At 35.9% G+C, this 21,072-nt stretch overlaps 1 protein-coding gene across 4 annotated transcripts in view; it reads left to right on the top strand.

Moving 5' to 3' along the window:
* grb14 (growth factor receptor-bound protein 14) overlaps window positions 1-21,072 on the top strand; it is a 112,275-nt gene that overhangs the window by 44,611 nt on the left and 46,592 nt on the right. The window contains exon 1 of one of the 4 annotated variants that reach the window (XM_067409357.1): window positions 19,676-19,870. The exons of the other annotated variants lie outside the window; for them this stretch is intronic. Within the exon in view, the coding sequence (XP_067265458.1) occupies window positions 19,808-19,870 (63 nt within the window). The 5' untranslated portion in view covers window positions 19,676-19,807. Of the gene's footprint in view, window positions 1-19,675; window positions 19,871-21,072 lie in introns of those variants that run through there. 4 annotated transcript variants of the gene reach the window in all.

Here is a 21,072-nt window from a genome sequence, read left to right as displayed (position 1 = left end):
AAGATCAAAGTGCACGACAAATAAAGTTATTGTCTCCTAAAGGAAAGAATCAGTTCTGAACTGCTGAAATGTTCCTGTTACAAACCTACATAACAATGTTACAAATTTGCATAATGTCAGACTATGATCTTTATTGGCTGCTCATGAACAACATCTGCTTTGCCCCGCCCTCAAACACTGTAATTGTAGCTGAGGCCTGGTTTGGTTTGTGTTGTTGACATGCCAAGAAGACACTGTTTTTAGCACTGTAAATCCTCTTTCCATTTCCGAAGGATGAGGACTGGCGCTGGAATTTATATACGGAAAAAGGACGCCATTGTTACTATTCGTATCTCTGTGTATCAAGCGCTGATGAAGATCTGGAGCTGAAATTCAGATATGGTAATAGGTGTTTAGTTTCCGACATGCACTGTAAACGGTAGACCAATCATAATAGACTGAGCCGTCTGACCAATCAGAGAAGAGTAGCTCGCAGAAAGGAGGGGTTTAGAGAGGCCGACTCTTCGAATTAACTGTTTTCAGACTCTCTGATAAATGAGGTGATGCTGCAGTGTATGTTATGAGAAAATTAAAGGTGAACTATTATGCCCCTTTTCACAAGATGTAATATGAGTCTCTAGTCCAGAATGTGTCTGTGAATTTTCAGCTCAAAATCCCCCACAGATCATTTATTATAGCTTGTCAAATTTGCCCCTATTTGGGTTTGAGCAAAACACACTGTCCATTTATATGCAAATGAGCTGCTGCTCCTGTCCGCTTTCTAGAAGAGGGCGGAGCTTTAACAGCTCACGCTTCGGTTGCTCAACAACAACAAAGCTGGAGAATCTCACACGGCCAAAATGAGGATTGTCAGTAACGGTGTTCAGCCTTACAGGAAGAAGTTACAACTTTTAGAATGAAACTGGACGTTTCTGAATGGTTAGTGGATAAATTTATGTAGTTGCTGTGGAGTTGATTCAACTCATCCACTAGCATGTGCCGTCATGTTCATCTTTTGTGCAAATCCAGCGTTGAATTGACCCTCTTAACTGAAGAAACACATTGCATTACTTAAAAATACTTACATTTTCATTATCTGCAGCTTTGCCTCGCTTGAGAAAACAAAATGGTGGCACCGTGGGTGGAAACATGCAGATTAACGCGTGGTAATATTATAATAAGATCCCCTTCTACGTCACTAGGGGAGCGAAATCTGAGCGGCTTGTTTTTTCACATGCTTGTAGAGAAAGGCTTACCAAAACAAAGTTACTGGGTTGTCCTTTCTCAAGTTTTCTGGGTTGATAGATGCACCAGGGACCCGATTATAGCACTTAACCCACTGGAGTCTGAGGCTGATTTGGGGCCTGGAGAAGTTTTGACATGCCCTGACATTTGTGCTTTTTTCAGTTGTTCATAAACATATTAATGGAAAAAGTGTCATTACACTGTATTCAGCACAAACTAGGCTACCATAATATGTGAGGAACATGTATGTACATGTTTGTATTTTTGAAGGAATAATGTTTATGCGTGGTTATTGAAAAAACAAAAAACTTAAGTCACTGAAATAAGGCCAAAAAATAATATTATATATGTGTTCACAAGACTTCTGGGTATTGGAGACTAGAGTTTTTGCTTCAAAATTATGTAAAAATTATCCTGCCTACTTGTTCATATAAAACAATCAAGACACTTTTTGTGAAGAAACACAGTATGCTTGGAGGTGTGAATCATCATGAATAATGGGTCATTTACACCTGAGAAGACAAAAGAATCTCATAATGAGTTGTAATGACCTGCATAAATAATGAGCTCTTTCAGACAGGTAGGCTGTGAAAAAACCCTCTGTGATCATGTCTCAGCTCATCATATGGTGTATATCAAACATACAGAAAAAACAGCAATACTGTGAAATATTATTACAATTTAAAATAATGGTATTCTATTATATTCTTTAAAATATAATGTATTTCTGTGATGCAAAGTGTCTTTTAGCTTAAAAGCATGCACATTTGGAGAAATATTGATGAATTTTCATATGTTTATGTAAATTTTCTATACAGAGGAGTTATATTTATTCTATATTTATAATCATCACTGTGAGCGCTGGATACTGTGTTTTCAATTCATACTTGCAGCCGGAGTGTGCTCTGTGCACCTTTAGTCCACAAATTAATCTAAATAACAACCATGTGACTTTCCAGGAACTGAACTAACAGAGGCTTCCAGAGATCGCTAACTATGGCTGTTCAAAACACTTTTCAAGACAATAAATACACGATTGAGACGATGTATGCATGTATTGCCTCTGAATTTGTGTCTGAATAGCGCTGGCTCTGTGGGCGTGGTCGCATTAGCGTACAATGAGCTGAATCACAGACTTCTGACATGGCTCTCTTTTCATACAGATCACATAAACAGAGAATATTTGTTTTTTGATTTGACTTACATGATTTAAAACCTGACATTTCATCGTTTCTTTAGACATAAGTCTCTTTTTGTGGCATTATTATTCACTAAGTTACAGTTAATTTTCTGAGAACTATCAGATTGGACTTCGTTCAGAGGGAGATGAGAGATCACGCATCATGTTAGTTTTCTTTATTTTACAAAAAGCACAACATTTTGTTTTTACTCTGAGTGTACACAAATAAAAAAAAAGATATTCAACAGATTAAAATGGTGTATAACTCTTAATTGTATGTGCAACATTGACAGAGTATTTTGAGTCTCTTTCACACTGGTAAGAAAAAAACCGAGTTGGTATCGCCGGCGATACCTCAGACCTCAGAGTGTTAAACACAGAAAAGTCAGATTTTCATGATATGTCCCCTTTAAAGTATTTTTGGACCTTGGAAATAAAATTAGCAACCTTTAAAATTGCATAATAGGGGCACTTTAAAAATTAAAATAGCAAAAGCTCAGACTAGTGTTATTTTGAGTATCATTAAGTTAATTCAGGATATTCTTTTTCCAAGTCATCTCAATGGTCAAAAGTGTCCCAATTTCACCTTACTGTTATAGGTTTTTATTTAATATTTTGAAATAGTTTTTAGTTTAGTTAAACTTTTAGTAATTTTGTTGTGAGAAAAGCAAATGACAAAATGTTAATCTTACATTTTTTAAGTCTCTGTAACTCATATTTATGGGATTGGGTGTTGAATAAATAATTCCGCATGCATTATAGAACACAGGCAATTTGTCAGTCAGGAGTCTTATCTCAGCGTTTGTCTCTCATCTCTCTTATCGCTGTAATATTTAAGAAGGCACTCTGGCGCATATCATCTTATAGCGATTATGTAAGCCTGAACCGCGGCTGAGCAAATTACAGCTTCATTCAGCACGACTCAACACTGCCCATTATAGTTCAAGGACCAGGGGTTACTCGCTTCCCTCGACACTGACTTGGAACATGCTGCTATATTTCAAGGCAACGAACAAGTTATTATTAGCCATAAATGCTATCGCTCCCTCATTCTCCGCACCACCGCTTGGCCTTGCTTTATTTGCTGAGTTGGCTAAATTTGTCTTCCCAAGACATAATGTAACTTTGCGAAAACCCAGCTCTCTTTTCATGAACTTTAAACACAAACAGACGTGATGTGTCTTCCTGGCTAGGAGTGTTCCTGCTCACTGTACTTCCCATGTCACACATCTTGGAGAGTAACGCTCACATGAAAATGAGACATTCTGCTCCAGCGTGCTGAAAACAATGCAATGAGAAACCACTCATGTTTAATTACACATAGTGAGCCTCATTCATGACCATTCAACACCAGAAGAACAAATATCTGTGCAAAACATTCATGAAACCATTTTAAAGAATGGTTTAAATGAACAATTTACACAGAACTCGGTTCTGTCCAGAGATTCAACGCAGTAGAGCGGTGACCCAACACATTTATATACACTTTCGTTCAAAAGTTTGTTTGTTTGGATGTTTGTTTATTGAAAGAAATTAATACTTTTATTTATCAAGGGCACATTATAAGCTTGTTTCCACCACTAAATAAAAAAAAAAAAAGGTAAGTGACATTTTTCTCAGAATTGCGAGATATAAACTCACAATTCTGACTTTATAACTTGCCATTTTGAATTTATAACTCAATTCTGACTTTATATCACACAATTCTGACTTTATAGCTCACAATGTTGACTTTATATCACTCAATTCTGACTTTATATCACGCAAATCTGACTTTATAACACTCAATTTTGACTTTATAACTCGCAATTCTGACTTTATATCTCAATTCTGACTTTATAACTCGAAATTTTGACTTTATAGCTCACAATTTTGACTTTATATCACTCAATTCTGACTTTATAACACTCAGTTTTGACTATAACTCACAATTCTGACTTTATAACTTGCAATTGTGACTTTATATCACGCAAGATAAAAAGTTGCAGTTACCTTTTTTATTTCATGCTTTCATATATATATATATATATATATATATATATATATATATATATATATATATATATATATATATATATATATTCATCAAAAGTGATGATAAACACATTTATAAGGTTACAAAATAATCCTGAAAGAAAATGCATCACCGTTTCCACAAAAAATATGAAGCAGCACAACTGTTTTCAAAATAAGAAATGTTTCTTTGGCATCAAATCATCATATTAGAATGATTTCTGAAGGATCATGTGTATGAAAATAGAACAGTTATTTTAAATTGCAATAATATTTCTCAATATTACTGTTTTTGCTGTATTTTTGAGCAAATAAATGAAGCCCTTTGTCTTATTGTTTGCTTTCCCAATTGATGTTATTTATTTACCATCACACACACAGATGGGTTTCCATGTTTTATAGATATAATGGTAATGGCTGCATTTACATTACATGGTTCAAGTGACCCAATTCCAATGTGTGGCACAGATCAGATATGACCCATAAACGTGTAAGCAGTAAAAAAGCACATGGATTCCAATATTCTCATATCAGTTTCAGGCCTCATTCATATGTGTAAATAAATCTTATATATAAATTGCATGAGCATTTGCGTCTGCCATGTAACTGGACAGATCGGATATTTCCCTGTCAATGAGAGTCAAACGTCATTGAAAAAGTGATGGTGGTGATTGATGTCACCAACCACGATCACATGACTCTTTTCAATAGCGTCCGATGATTTTTATAATGCACAAACTGTATATTATATCCCCTAACCCTTGTTTTTGGTCGTAAAAATAGGCTAATCAGCCATTTATTTATTTTTGTTTTGAAGTAAAATGTGATCTTATTAATTACAACATTGCTTGGCAAACATAATCAACCTGCAGTAATACATGCTCGAAGAATTATTTCAGTATTTTTAGTAATAAACAACTATTTGGTGCTCAAAAGATGCAAGACGCAGCTAAATGAGGATTGTGAATGACAGTTGACGGTCGAGCCGTCTTTGAGGAGAGGGAGTGAAACAAGATCCTTGAAAAGAGAGAAAAGACGTGTCTAGAGAGACATGCTGCAGTTTTGTGGATTCTCGGCAGGCAGACAGACACATGGCCTGCAGACGTGCTGGTGTTCACTTTAAGCTCATGACTCATGAGTATGTCTGCTGCAGAGGGGCTATCTGTGTCCCGCTCCGGCAAGCCTGCGTGTCCTACACATGTCTGGAGACGTGATACATGATCCAGGAACTGCCATCCAGAACAAGGCCTTAAGAATCTCAGCTGGAATCTGCCCTAGATTTGCCTCTCAGCATTTCAACTCCTTCTTAAAATGTGTGCAAGGCTGCTTTGTACTGATATTAGTGGTGTTTGTTAGGGTTAGCACTAGTACACTTCCAAAAAAGTGATTTTCTCACTTAGTTCTTTTGTTTTCCAGCACAAATATCTTAATATTCTTCAATTCTTCTATTAAGCTTAAGAAAGTTAGCGGAGAGCCAGTCTTTAATTTCAGCTAAACAACGGGACAAAGAAGGCGGTGGAAGAGAGTCAGAGGGTTTGGAAGACAGGTAGAGCTGGGTGTCATCAGCGTAGCAGTGAAAGTGAATACCATATTTCCTGAAGTGGGAGTAGATAGATAATGAATAGGAGTGGGCCCAAAACAGAACCCTGAGGAACACCAGTAGTGACTGTAGATGATCTCGATCTGAAATGCTTTAATTGGACAAACTGAGTGCGACCAGAGAGGTACGATATAAACCAGGACAGGGGTGTGCCAGTGATCCCAATAGAAACTAACCTGTCAAGGAGTATCTTGTGCGAGATGGTACCAAAGGCTGCACTCAGGTCGAGAAGGACAAGTATGGTTAATAAACCAGAGTCAGCTGCCAACAACAAGTCATTAGTGATTTTCACAAGAGCTGTCTCTGTACTGTGGTGAGGACATAAGCCGGATTGAAAAAGCTCAAACAGTTTATTATTGGAAAGATGGTCATGGACCTGTGTTGCAACACATTTTTCCAGGATTTTAGAGATGAATGGCAAGTTAGAAATTGGACGGTAATTATCTAGGTTAGATGGTTTCTTAAGGATTGGGGTAATAATAGCAGATTTGAAAGAGGAGGGTACAGAGCCAGAAGCAAGTGAACAGTGAATAATTTTAGTAATTAATGTAGATAATGATGGTATGCAGGCTTTGACTAAGTGAGTTGGTAGAGGGTCAAGCCAACAGGTAGTAGACTTGGATTCCCGGATGAGATCCAGTATCTCCACATCAGTTGGTAATAAAAAAGTAGAGAGAACAGCATGTGAAGACACTTGAAGGACTGAGCAACAGAAATTATGACCTGTATTACTAGCAAGTAATTGTTGGTGGATATGTTTAATCTTATACTCAAAGAAAGTCATAAAATTGTCGCATAGTGTGGTAGAATACATATCTGAAGGCAAATTATCCGGTGGTCGTAGAATATTTTTTACCACAGAAAAAAGTGATCTTGAGTTCCTTTCTCTGGCTCCAATCAGATTAGAGTAATAGTCAGATTTAGCTTTAGACAGTGCATCCTTGTAAAGTTGGACATGTTCAGAAAGCATTTGTTTATGTACATTGAGACCCGATTTGTCATGCAGACGCTCTAACCTTCGGCCTTTAGTTTTAAGTTGATGAAGTTCTGGAGTAAACCATGGAGCAGAATGATTAAAAGAAACAGTCCGGGTTTTCACAGGTGCATACACATCCAAAATCTCAGTTAGTCCATTGTTATAATAAGAAGCCAGTACATCAGCATCAGAAAAAATAGCTTCGCTGGAAAAGATGGCAAGTTCATCAGCAAAAGAAGACACATCAATGTTCTTAATGTTCCGAAATTTGATAGAACGACACAGATTTACCTTAAAGACTGTCAGTTGGGTGCAAAAGGACACAAGCAGATGGTCTGATATGGACAAGTCAGAAACAGTACAATTATAAGGAATTATGCCAGAACAGCAGATGAGATCGAGGATGTGCCCTTTACAATGAGTGGGCAAGTTAGTGAATTGCTGGATACCAAAACTATCCAGTCAAGATAAAAATTCACTTGTACTTGTGTTATTGACAATATTATTATCTATATGAATGTTAAAACCACCCAGCATGATAACATTTGGAGACATGGGACATAGGTAAGTCAGAAGCTCAGAAAGTTCAGTTAAAAAGATGGAATTGTTCTTAGGGGGGTGTTAAATAGTCATGAGAATGGTAGGAATAGCCCGTTGATTTTTAGGGCAATAGATTCAAATGAAGAGTATGTTGGCACAGTTAGCTCTGATATTTTCCATTTCTCTTTATGAAGTATTGCTAAACCCCCTCCCCGTCCAGTGGCGCGGGATTTACAAACAAAAGCATAACCCTGAGGAACAGACTGGTTAAGATGGAGAAAATCATCCTGTTTCTGCCAAGTCTCAGTTAAACAGAGGAAATCAAACTTACGGTCAGACAGCAAATCATGCACAAGAGGTCCTTTATTGGAGAGTGATTGTACGTTGAGTAATCCAAAAGAGAGATTGTTTTTACCATAATTTATAATTAAATATTTTTACCACTTTATTAGGTACACCTGTTCCACTGCTTGTGAACACAAATATCTAATCAGTCAATCACATGACAGCAACTCAATGCATTTAGACTTGATCAAGACGACCTGCTGAAGTTCAAACTGAGCATCAGAATGGGGGAGAAGGATGATTTGTGCATTAATTAAAAAAAAATTACACTTAGGTCCATAGAGGATAAAAATGTCCATTTTCAAAAACTGTCATAAAAATTTGAAGTTTCAGACTTAAGTTTGGTTTCATTTTAAAGAAGACCGTTGGCAGAAACAAGTTTAAAAAGTGAAATAAAAAAAAATAAAAAGGTTATAGAGGTTTTAGTTTTATATATATATATATATATATATATATATATATATATATATATGAAACATGTTGAACTCTAAAACGTGCTATAAAGCCATAAATCTAAATAAGGTGTGTTCCAAATTTGAGGTTGATATCTCAAAAAATGAGCTTTCAGTAAGATTTGTTTGGGCGCAGTACCAAATCTTCCTCACTAGATGCCAGCAAAGCTCAGAGAAAACCTGAAAAATGGCGCGATCTGTTTAAAAATAGTAAAAATTTTCACTTTGAAGCCTTGCCAAAAGAATGAAAGCCTATTAACAAAGATTGCATCATTTTTTAGTTAATTGGCCTTGGGATTAAAAATTGCAGTTCTAATGGCTTTCAATGGGGACATTTTTGTCCTTAAGGTCCTGAGAGGAACTATTTTGTGTAATAAGTGTAAAATAGATTTATTAAAGGAAGTGGGAGTGAAATAGTAAAATTCTTTTAAACATACACACTTGTGCCAAAATGCATGCACTAACACAGGCAAAATCATCAAATAAACAAAGCTGAAAAAGACAAAAATATCCATAATGTCGGACAAGGGTTAAGTGACTTTGTTGGTGTCAGACGGGGTGGTCCGAGTATTTCAGAAACTGCTGATCTACTGGGATTTTCACACACAAAAATCTCTAGGGTTTACAGAGAAAAAGAGAAAAAGAGCAGCAGTTCTGTGGGCGAAAATGCCTATTTGATGTCAGAGGTCAGAGGAGAACGGCCAGACTGGTTCGAGCCAATAGAAAGGCAACAGTAAGTCAAATAAACACTTGTTACAACCGAGGTCTGCAGAAGAGCATCTCTGAACGCTCAACGCATCCAACCTTGAAGCAGATGAGCTACAGCAGCAGAAGACACACTGAGGCTACAATTCACACAGACTCACCAAAACTGGACAATAGAAGATTGGAAAAACGTTGTCTGGTCTGATGAGTCTTGATTTCTGCTGTGACATTCAGATGGTACGGTCAGAATTTGGCGTGAACAGCGTGAAATCATGGATCCATCCTGCCTTGTGTCAACTGTTCAGGCTGCTGGTGGTGTAATGGTGTGAGGGAGATTTTCTTGGCACACTTTAGGCCTCTTAGTACCAATTGAGCATCATTTAAACACCACAGCTTACCTGAATATTGCTAATGACCATGTCCATCACTTTATGATCTTCTGATGGATACTTCCAGCAGGATAACTCACAAAACTCAAACCATCTCAAACTGGTTTCTTGAACATGACTAGAGTTCACTAAACTCAAATGACCTCCACCAGATCTCAATCCAATAGAGCAGCTTTGGGATGTGCTGGAACGGGAGATTCACATCATGGATGTGCAGATGACAAATCTGCAGCAACTGCGCGATGATATCATGTCGATATAAACCAAAATCTCTGAGGAATGTTTCCAGCACCTTGTTGAATCTCTGCCATGAAGAATTAAGCCAGTTCTGAAGGGTCCAACCAGGTACTAGTAAGGTGTACCTAATAAAGTGGCCGGTGATATTTAGTATTGCTTTTGAGCTAGATGTAGATGTATCACCAGCTCTAGCACACTGCTCTGTTGTTTGACTCTCAGGGACGGTCAAGGCCAGTGTGTCTGAGTCGGTCAGTGTTTTGAGAATCGAAGAGACTGTCTTATCAGTTGCTTCAGTCATTTCGATTATTATTTTTATTTTTTTCTGTGATAAGTTGTAGCGCCTGAATGTCTGTGCTACCACTGCCCAGTGCTGATAAAGACACCGAGCCTTTTTCTCTCTCTCTCTCTCTCTCTCTCTCTCTATGTGTGTGTGTGTCTCTGGTCAGTGCCATGGAGGATGAGAGGATGAAGGAATTCTGTTCTGATCTTAACAGCTCGTGGAGCTTGTGTGGACATGCTATATGAACAGTCTGACTGCAGATTGTGCTTGATAAGTGAGAGCTGGATTAGAAAACTGTGTGTGTGTTTATGGGGGATGGTGTGAGAATACATCACTGGCTCTCAGATTGTTTTGCTTCAGGACTCAGATTTCAAATTGGACATGAAGTGGCGACTCACCACAGCTTATTGTACAATAGTCAACACAAAAAAAAGTAATATTAAAAATGATATTATTGTCTTTAAAAAGTAACATTACTGCAAATTGCGTAGGCCCAACAATATGCATTTTACAAAGAAAAATGGTTAATGTTTTTTGGCACTGAGGTAACTGAGGCTTACTGTCTGTGCTCTAAGCCACAAATCAAGTAAGTAAACATTAAACAAATAAATAACTTTGTTCTCTTAAGAACACCAAACTCGTTGTGGATTTGATTTAAGGGAGTTGAAAATTCTTCTTCAGAAACACCATCGTGTCCACATTATCTGGTGAGAGGCTTGCTCTCTGTGCTGTGACAATGTCCCCTGCAGTGGAAAACACTCTCTCACTGGGGACAGATGTGGCTCGAATTCCAAGGTACATTTTAGCCAACTTGCCTAAATGGGGGAACTGGTTCTGTTTGTCCTTCCACCACATAAGTGGATTTGACTCCAATGAGAGGCTCTGCACTGCTCTGTAATGCTGCACCTTCTCATACACCACTGCAGACAAGGGCTTGGATGATGACGCTGCCTGTTCCATTGAAAAGAAGTCTCCAAACAGTTCAGCCATCATTGGTGCTCTTTTGGCTGGAGGAGGACAGTTACTGCAGCTTGAGGCTATCTCTGATTGCTCTTCCATTGAAGTCTGGGCCTAACAGACAAAATCCATTACACAATTGCATTTGCAACATAAAGTTAGATACAATGGAGGATATGAAATCCAGGGCAATTACACAAATAAAGTTAGTTTAATAAAGTTAAGTATTTATTATCTGACTATATTTAAATACTGACTTTAATTAAATAAGCCTAACTGATTTACACTGCACTTTATTTAATATATTAATATTAAAACAATCAAATACCTGAACAATCTGTGAACAATTGCAACATAATGTTAAATACAATGGAGGATATGAAAACCAGGACAATTACACAAAGTTAGTTTAATAAAGTTTAATATTTATTATCTGACTATATTTAAATACTGACTTTAATTAAATAAACCTAACTGATTTACACAGCACTTCATTTAATATATTAATATTTAAACAATCAAATACCTGAACAGACTGTGAACAAAATTCTCTCAGTCAGACTCTTGAAGATTGTGTCATGGGTGGTCTCATCAAGGAAAGGTAGAGATTTGAAACGGGGGTCGAGTGCAGTGCTCATATGAAGAAACTGAATTAGTGCCCTATCCGAATCAGGGTATCTGTCCTCGAAGTCATGTGCAATAGCAGCTTTGATGTCTTTCACTACTGTTGAGTCAGAGACACTGTGCTTCACGGAGGCCAGGATTCTGTGTTTCAATGGCACGATCATTGAAATAGTTGGCATCTGCTCAGTGCTCATGAGGGTAGTCACGGTTTTCAAAGGTTTAAGAACCTGGACCACATCCTCAGCTAGTTTCACATCATCATCAGACAGAGTGACGATGTCTTTAATGTTCTTCTTGACACTCTTGTCTGTTAATGCAGAGAAAACCGCAGCCTGCTGCTCAAGGTAGCGTTCGAGCATGTCGTGGCTCGAGTTCCACCTAGTAGCCACATCCTGGACCAGCTTGTGTAAGGGCAGCTGTAGCATCACCTGTTTCTCCTTCAACACAGCTGCAGCTGTTGTGCTGCGGTGGAAAAACGTGACCACTTTCCTCACTCTGCCGAGGAGTCGGGACATGTGGTGAACGCCCATCCCTCTCTGCACAGCCAGATTAACAGTGTGAGCAAAGCATTGTATATGCTGTGAAAATCAAGATGCTTCGACAGCATTGGCAATATTTCTGGCGTTGTCTGTTGTCACGGGAACGGGGCGTTTGTTCTGCTGATTTTCCAATCTATCACAGCCTCTTTAAGTATTTCCGATAAATGGTCGCTTGTATGGCTCTCATACACAGCGCGTGTTTGGAGGACGGGGTTTGCTATTTGCCAATCGGCCGTAATATAGTGGGCGGTTATGGTCATATAGCTGTCTGTGGCACGGGACGTCCATCCATCGGTGGTGATTGCGATGGATTCACCAGTACTCAACCATTCCTCCACCTTAGCCTTTGTTTTCTCCAGAAGTTTTGGTAGCACATTTTGAGAGAAATGCGCCCGGCTTGGTAATGCATAACGGGGCTCGAGCACACTAAGTAAATACTCGAATCCCTCGTTTTCAACAACCGAAAAGGGGCGTATATCCAGTGACATAAAAATTCCAATCGCATCTGTAATTTTTTGTGCTCGATCTGAATTGGCTGGAAACTTTGCTTGGAATAAACTAGGCAGTGTAGGCTGCTGCTGTTGGGTTGTTTTCTGTGCACGAGCTAAACTGATGTCGGGATGGTGCCTTAAGATATGCATCTGCATGTTGGTTGTGTTGCCGGCCGGTTGGGGAAGCTTCTTGAAACACTTACGGCAAATTGTGTGGGTCTTGTCAACTACACGATTGCCATCCTTGTTCTCCACCGGGTAGCTGAAATGTTGCCATACTGCTGACTTAAAAGTATTAGGAGGGTTTGTGATCTCTGGGTTGGTTGCCACGTTTCTTCACGTTCTTCAACTAGCTCGCGTGACGCGTCACATGATTGGAAAGCTTAAGGTATCACACGTAATTAGAGGACGCTTACAGATAAAATTAAAGAATTTATCCTCAACTAGTTTTGTGGTGTAGGTCTACGTATTTTATAATGTTAACTTCAAATAATACTTATAGTAATTTAAAAATGTGGTAGCATTGGATCTGGACAGGAAAGATAACTCTGGGAGTTGGAAGGGGTGTGTCACGATTCTGCCTTCTCACATCGCGATACAGGTTCGTGGACCTGCATATCGCGATTTCGGTTTCATATCACATATCGTTACAGCCCTAGTATTTATTACGTATTTCAGTCGATTTCACTCATCTCAGTATAGCAATATAGTTTGGGAATAGCCATGGCAATTTACTAACGTAAGCAAAGACTATAGAATAACACAAGACGTGTCACTCGTGTTGTTTTGAATGGGAGAAAGTGTAACGCGCAATATGGCGGAATAAGTCCCGCCTTCTAAATAAGAGCCAATCGCCGACTGGTAAAGTCATTGCGTCACTTCAGCGGTCGTTAGAATCACCGGTTTCTATAGAAACAGTCAGACGCATGCCTCCGAAGAGACGCGCAGAATAACACAAGACGCATTAGCATGCGCATTAGCTTGATCCAGCCTGAATTTTTTTTTTTTTTTTGTCATGATTCAAGCGTTTATGAGCTGGTTGTTGTTAGATTTCATTGGTGATTTCAAATATGAAATTTTATCGTAAGGTTGGCGAACAGTTTTGGAGAATTTGATGTTTCCCCATTCAAAGAGATTGCATGATGCCCAGGATGCCCGAGAGGCGTTTCAAAGATGGCCGCCGAGTGAAATGACTTGTCTTAAAGGGACTTTGAAGTAAGTCATGTGTAGTAAACGAAACTGTGCATCGATCTGCACCATTAATTACACTGAGACGAACAAAACTTGCAGGATTCATATTTAATAATAATAAATAATAATAATAATATGTTTTATTTATTTAAAAAAAAAAAATTAAAACTATTTAAACAGTCTTTTTGCAGTTTAATATTCACAGACACTATATTGCAATCAGAATAAAGAACTAAAGAATAAAAATAAAAATAAAAACTTACCATTCACAATAATTGGCTTGACATAGTTGATCCTTGAAATGAAAGTGAAACCAGCTCTTCCTCTGCGCTTAATCCTTTTCAGAATTATTCTTCACCACATCTCAAAACGATGAAAAGTAGCCTATATGAAACTGACCAAGCTTGAGGCATTTTTCTGAGTTGATGCAGGCGTTCACTCTCTGTTGAATGTATCACCTCAGAATTAGTGGATAATGAGCTGACTCGCCAACGTCTGACGTCTCTCTTTTCATACAGATTACATAAACAGAGAATATTTATTTTCAATTTGACTTACACAATTTAAAACCTGACATTTCAACGTTTCTTTAGACATATGTCTTATTTTTTTGTGATTAGTATTCACTAAGTGACAGTTCATTTTCTGTGGGAGTATCAGATTGGACTTCATTCAGAGAGGGAGACGACAGATCATGCATCATGTTTGTTTTCTTTATTTTGCAAAAAGCACAACATTTAGTTTTTACGCTGAGTGTACACAAATAAAATAAAACATTCTATAGTTTCAATTGATATATTACTTATATCTCTATGACAAAAATGATGGAGCATTTTAAGTTGATTTTGCTGCTATGTGAAAAAAATCCAACAAAACGCGCTGGCGTGTTTCCCGACTTCTAAGTATGAACATGACATGGGCTACACATTTTTAAATTGAATAAACAGCAGCAGAAATGTGAAGTTCAGTGGTTTCATATAGGGCTGTAAATAATGATTATGTCGATAATTAGTCTGTTGATTGTTCACTGTAAACCTTAACGCTCAAAATAATGAATTGGTTTGAGTAGCACAAACTTAAATTAAACAAGTTAGTTCATTAACTTTTGTGAGAATTTAGCACTTTTGTTTTCACAGAACTGATATATTTAGAGTAAACTGACCTGTTTCATTGTTTTGAGTTTTATGAACTTATTTATTTTAATTTAGTCGAACTTAAGTTTAACTGGTCTAGGATTTCTGTTTCCCAACATGCTTTGCCCATTGCACTCGAAAGGGAGAGTAAATGCTAAAGTTAAGTGTTATATAATGTTTTTTTTTTTTTGCAAGATTAATGTTAGGTGGGAGATTTAGTAGTGATTAATGTTTTGTTATGCTAATTTAGAAGAGTTTTGCCAACGTATTCAGGTTTACAGTGTTTCTGGATTTATGAAAAGCATGATATTATACATCCCAATATTAGTGAAGATGTGCTCATTCAATGAATTCTTTGAAGACTTGTTTGCTGTTGGGACGAGCTGAATCTCTAACATTTAGACATAAGAATATAACCCTTTGATGAAAGTTATGCGCTGGTGAAATCACCCACAGCAGAAGTAATCCATCAAAGCACCTGACAGGACGGCCCACATGAAACTGTTATGCTTTTTCTATAATGTTGTTTTTTTCAGTACTGTAGAAGGTTTTTATAATCAATAATCAAATACATTGTTGATTATTTTCATGCTTTTGACATCCAGTAATTCACCATACAAAACCCATGTTTATTTTAACTCCCTGAGGTCTGAAAGCGCGCCGGCGTGTTTTGCAGGTTTTTTTTCACATTGCAGCAAAACAGACTTAAAATACTCCGTCATTTTTTGTCATAGAGACATAAGTAATATATCAATTGAAACCATAGAATGTCTTCTTTTATTTGTGTACACTCAGAGTAAAAACACAATGTTGTGCTTTTTGTAAAATAAAGAAAACTAACATGATGCGTGATCTCTCCTCTCCAATCTAATAGTTCTCAGAAAATGAACTGTAACTTAGTGAATACTAATGACAAAAAAAATTAGACTTATGTCAAAAGAAACATTGAAATGTCAGGTTTTAAATCGTTCAAGTCAAATCGAAAACAAAAATTCTGTGTTTATGTAATCTGTATGAAAAGAGACACAAGTCCATGTTTCAGCTCATTATCCACTAATGCGGCCACGCCCACGGAGCCAGCGCTATTCAGAGGCAAATTCAGAGGCAATACAGGCATACATCATCTTAATCATGTATTTATTGTCTTGAAAAGTGTTTATCTGTATGTAAAAGCCATGGTTAACGACCTCTGGAAGATATGCCGTTAGTTCCTGATATGTCCTCTTCTTCTTTAGAATAATTTGTGGACTAAACGTGCACAGAGAGTGCCCTCCGGCTGCAAGTATGAATTGAAAACACCATTCCTGAAATGTCCTCTTCTTCTTTAAAATAATTTGTGTACTAAAGGTGTACAGAGCGCCCTCCGGCTGCAAGTATGAATTGAAAACACCAGCGCTCATAGTGATAACAATGAATATAGAATAAACTCTGTATAGAATAAAATCTGTACAGAAAATTGACAAACATATGAGAATCCATCAATATTTCTCCAAATGTGCATGCTAAAAACCTATAGTCAGACTCTTTGCATCACAGAAATACATTATATTTTAAAGAATATAATAGAATACCATTATTTTAAATTGAGCTGAGACATGATTACAGAGGTTTTTTTCACAGCCTACCTGACTGAAAGGCCTCATTAATATGCAGCACCATTAGAGGTTCTTTATGCGATTCTTTTGTTTTCTCAGGTGTAAATGATCCATTATCCACGATGATTCACGCCTCCACGCATACTGTGTTTCTTGACAAAACGTGTCTTATAAAAACTAAATCAATATATTGTGTTATATGAACAAGTAGGCATTATAATTTTTACATAATTTTGAAGCAAAAACTCTAGCCTACAACCTCCAATACCCATAAGTCTTGTGAACACAGATTTAATATATATTTTTGGCCTTATTTCAGTGACTTAAGTTTTTTGTTTTTTCAATAACGACGCATAAATGTTATTCCTTCAAAAATACAAACATGTACATACATGTTCCTCACATATTATGGTAGCCTAGTTTGTGCTGAATACAGTGTAATGACACTTTTGTCATTAATATGTTTATGAACAACTGAAAAAAGCACAAATGTCAGGGCATGTCAACACTTCTTTAAGCCCCAAATCAGCCTCAGACTCCAGAGGGTTAATTGCAAGTGAACCCGTATAACCCATAATCTGGGTTATTGTTGTTGTTTTTCTGTGTAGTTTTGTTCATGGTTTATGAGCATGAGGGCATGTCACATAACCTGTTTACTGTAGAGTTTGATTTGACATCTGTCACAAAGAAAAGACAGGAAAGGTTTATTATCGTTACAGTTTCTTATCCTTCCTTTTAAAATGGATTTTATTTAATTTAATTTATTTATTTATTTATTTTTACTTTTTATTTTTTTTTATTTTTGTGCTCATGAACCCCAGCTGGATAATGCTGTGATGCCTAAATTCACTTTTAAGCAAACAAACTATTTATTTGAGTGTTTTAATGCTCTCAAAGTGACGGCACTCATTGACTTGCATTATACGAATCACCAAATCTTTTTTACTGTACTACTGAATCTGAGGGTGAGTAAATAAACAGCAAATTTTCTTTTTTTGAGTAAACTATCCATTTAATATTTGCTATTTATTAGTTATCAATAGATGCCTTTATTGATTATCAGTATCACTAGACTGTCAATATCAGTGCACTCATAATTCATACAGCACAGGCCTCTTGGTGTTTTGCAGTCTTGTGCGCTCTGCATGAGCAGGCATGTAACTCGACTCCTCTAACACCTCCCTCTCCTTCTCCAGTTTTGGGTTTGTGTCAGCACTCCACTTCCTTCACAATGAGATACTTTCCACCTACAGAAATCTCAAAGTGTTGCACAGTCAGATTTCAGTACAGAACTTCATGTGAGACAGGACGTCAATGCATGACAGGCCGTGAGCTATCAATACAGTGAGTGTGGCATTTGAATGGGCCTCAGTTGTTTAAATTTTATTTATCTATATACTAGTCTTTCAAATTAGCTTAAATTGTTTTAATTAAATTTGTTTGTTTGTTTATTTATTCATTTATTTACTTTTCTTTTCAATAAGATTAAATTGTTTTTATTTATTTATTTGCTAGTCTTTCAAATTAGCTTCAGTTGTTTTAATTAAAATTTCTTGTTTATTTATTTATTAATTTATTTATTCACATTTTTTCATTTATTTATTTATTTATTTATTTGCTAGTCTTTCAAATTAGCTTAAATTGTTTTTATTAAATTTTTTTGTTTATTTATTCATTTATTTACTTTTCTTTTAAATAAGATTAAATAGTTTTTATTTATTTATTTGCCAGTATTTCAAATTAGTTTAAACTAGTTTGATTTAATTCAGTTTGCTTGTTTGTTTGTTTGTTTATTTGCTAGTCTTTCAAATTAGCTTCAGTTGTTTTAAATTAAATTTCTTGTTTATTTATTCATGCATTTATTTATGCATTTATTTATTTATTCATTTTTTTTCATTTATTTATTTGCTCTTTAAAATTAGCTTAAATTGTTTTAATTGAAATATTTTTTATTTATTTATTATTTATTAAATGTACTTGTTTTCGAATTACTTCCAATTGTTTTAATTTGATTATCTTATTTTCTTATTTATTTACACATTTATTTATTAATTTATTTTTTCATTCATGTATTTATTTATTTATTTATATATTTGCCAGTATTTAAAATTAGCTTCAACTAGTTAGTTTTAATTCAATTGATTTGTTTGTTTGTTTGTTTGTTTACTTATCATTTAAATTAGCTTCAATTGTTTTAAATGAAATCTCTTTATTTATATATTGTCTCACTCACTTACTAGTCTTTCATATTAGCTCCTATTTATTTGATTTTATTTTACCTGGATCATGAAATCAATTTGTCAATAGGGTATAACGTTGAACGTCACATGACCAAACCGGAAAACCTGTCTCATTGCATCCGCTTGTCAGAGAAAGTGTTAACAACAGTATGAACTGATGGCATATCTATGGACTTTTAAGGTAATCAGCGAAACGACCTAGTTCTCATTGTTATAGGTGATTTATTCTATTAAATATCTAAACGTTAGTGTGAAGAAGAAAAATGAAACAAAGCTTATCAATCTGCATATGCGGGGGGCATCAGTTATGCTCATCTGTGCTTGCTCCTTTTAAGATATGTTGAATAAAACAGCTCATTTTTTCATGAAGCACATACAAAAGACCTAAACCGGAAGCAATCTGATCTGTTTTACAGAATACGGAAGTTAGATTGCACATAACCCCTATGTTTAGTTTACAGAAAGAAAAAGAAAAAACATCTTTCCATGTCGAGGATGTTCTTATGAAAGAGTCTGAAAGTTGACATGAAAGTGAATCAATGCGTCGTCTCAGCGGGGGATTTCTGCACTCTAAAAAACGTCTTGTCCTGAAGGGCTGGTTAATCCTACAACACTAGGGTTGTAATGTTACCAAATAACTCTTAATGTTCACAAAGCCAAAAATAGTTTTTGCCGTCCTCAGCTCTTTTTCGGGAGACGGTCTGCAGTGGAGGTCACATCATCTGCCGTGAGATAAAGTTGTAGTTTTTCTCAGACCTCCCTGATGTTCTATCTATACTCCTTTATGCGGCTATTTTATCAGGAGTTTTTATTAGAATGTGGTGCTTTTTCTGCAGGGAAAAAAACACTTTCCGAGTTCCCAAGGCCACAGAAGGATGAGTCTAGAAGAGAACGAGATCTCCCTTCGAGTCTCACACGGACTCGTCCCTGGGAGGAAAGCAGACTCCGGAGTCTTATCAAAGATTTAAAAGAGCAGACATTAACGTTCGCTAACTTCACGGCTACAGCTGTTTATTAACAAAAAAAAAACAAAACAAACGTCACTCGGAGAAACAGCAGACGGTGTACGGAAGAGATTCGTGCTGAGGACAGCAGCATGAATTTCCACGCCAGAAGAGTCACATTGCCCGCTATCACACCTCTCTGCCTGCAGAAAAGGGTATGAACATTTATTATTTATGTTTTTTAATTTTTTGCAGAAATATCACATTAATTGGTAATGCGAGAGGTTTCATAGTTATTTGAACGATAACATTTTGTACTTCAGAATGGCTGCAAACAAAATCTCAGGTGGTCAGCTGACATTCGGTCATAATTTCTCGTTGTGTATTACTAGGCAAACACTTGCAGTGAAAGTTTGACAGAACTTATGTTTCTCATTTTGATCAAATGTAAATCAAATCTAAATTGGGAAATATATATAATAATTTATTAACATAACATGCATTTTATTTATTATGTGTGTGTGTATATATACAGTCAAACCAAAATGTATTCAGACACCTTGAACATTTCATTCATTAATGCAGTTTATTCACTATAGTTTAAAAAAATAGTAATAAAATATGATAAGATCTCAGAGTTAAACTGTCATAAAAAAAATATATCTTAATTATGTCAGATAACACAAGCAAAACATGGTCAGGTCAAAGTGTCTGAATAATTTTTGGTTTCAAATTTTTATTAATTTTACTGGTAGTCCACTGTATGAAGAATTTTTGGGTATAATTTGTCACAGTTTACTTTATTTTGCTATCCTCACTTACATAAATTAACTATAGTGTCCTGCACCCACATCAAAAATGACTGAATCATTTTTGGTTTGACTGTATGTATGTGTGTATATAATAATAATAATAAACTTTATTTTATATAGCGCCTTTAATAGTATTAGTATTAGTTAGTATTCTCAAAGCGCTTTACACATAATACAACGAAATAAACAGTCAATACACAATAAAGAAGATAGATAAGTAGTAAAAATAGTAAATAGATAGATAAATAGATACGAAATAGTAAAAATACAAATTACATATAAGCAAGTCTAAAAAAATAAGTTTTAAGAGAAACTTTAAAAACACACACATATATATATATATATATATATATATATATATATATATATATATATATATATTACGGCTGTCAATCGATTAAAAATTTTAATCTAATTAATTACATACTCTGTGATTAATTAATCTAAATGAATCGCATACATAATTTTTGCTGTGAAAGTATTAAATATTTCAATTCAAATGAATCAATGAATAATCAGCATTAGTGACATTAAATTCAGAAAATCTTTTATTATTATTTTCACTGTTCAAATAATGGCCATAACAATCAACAATATGGAATATA

The sequence above is a fragment of the Chanodichthys erythropterus genome, chromosome 14 (genome assembly GCF_024489055.1).
Source record: "Chanodichthys erythropterus isolate Z2021 chromosome 14, ASM2448905v1, whole genome shotgun sequence".
In the NCBI taxonomy this organism is placed as follows: Eukaryota; Metazoa; Chordata; class Actinopteri; order Cypriniformes; family Xenocyprididae; genus Chanodichthys; species Chanodichthys erythropterus.
Note: the sequence above shows the minus strand (reverse complement) of the source record. Positions and strands in the feature narration are given on the sequence as shown.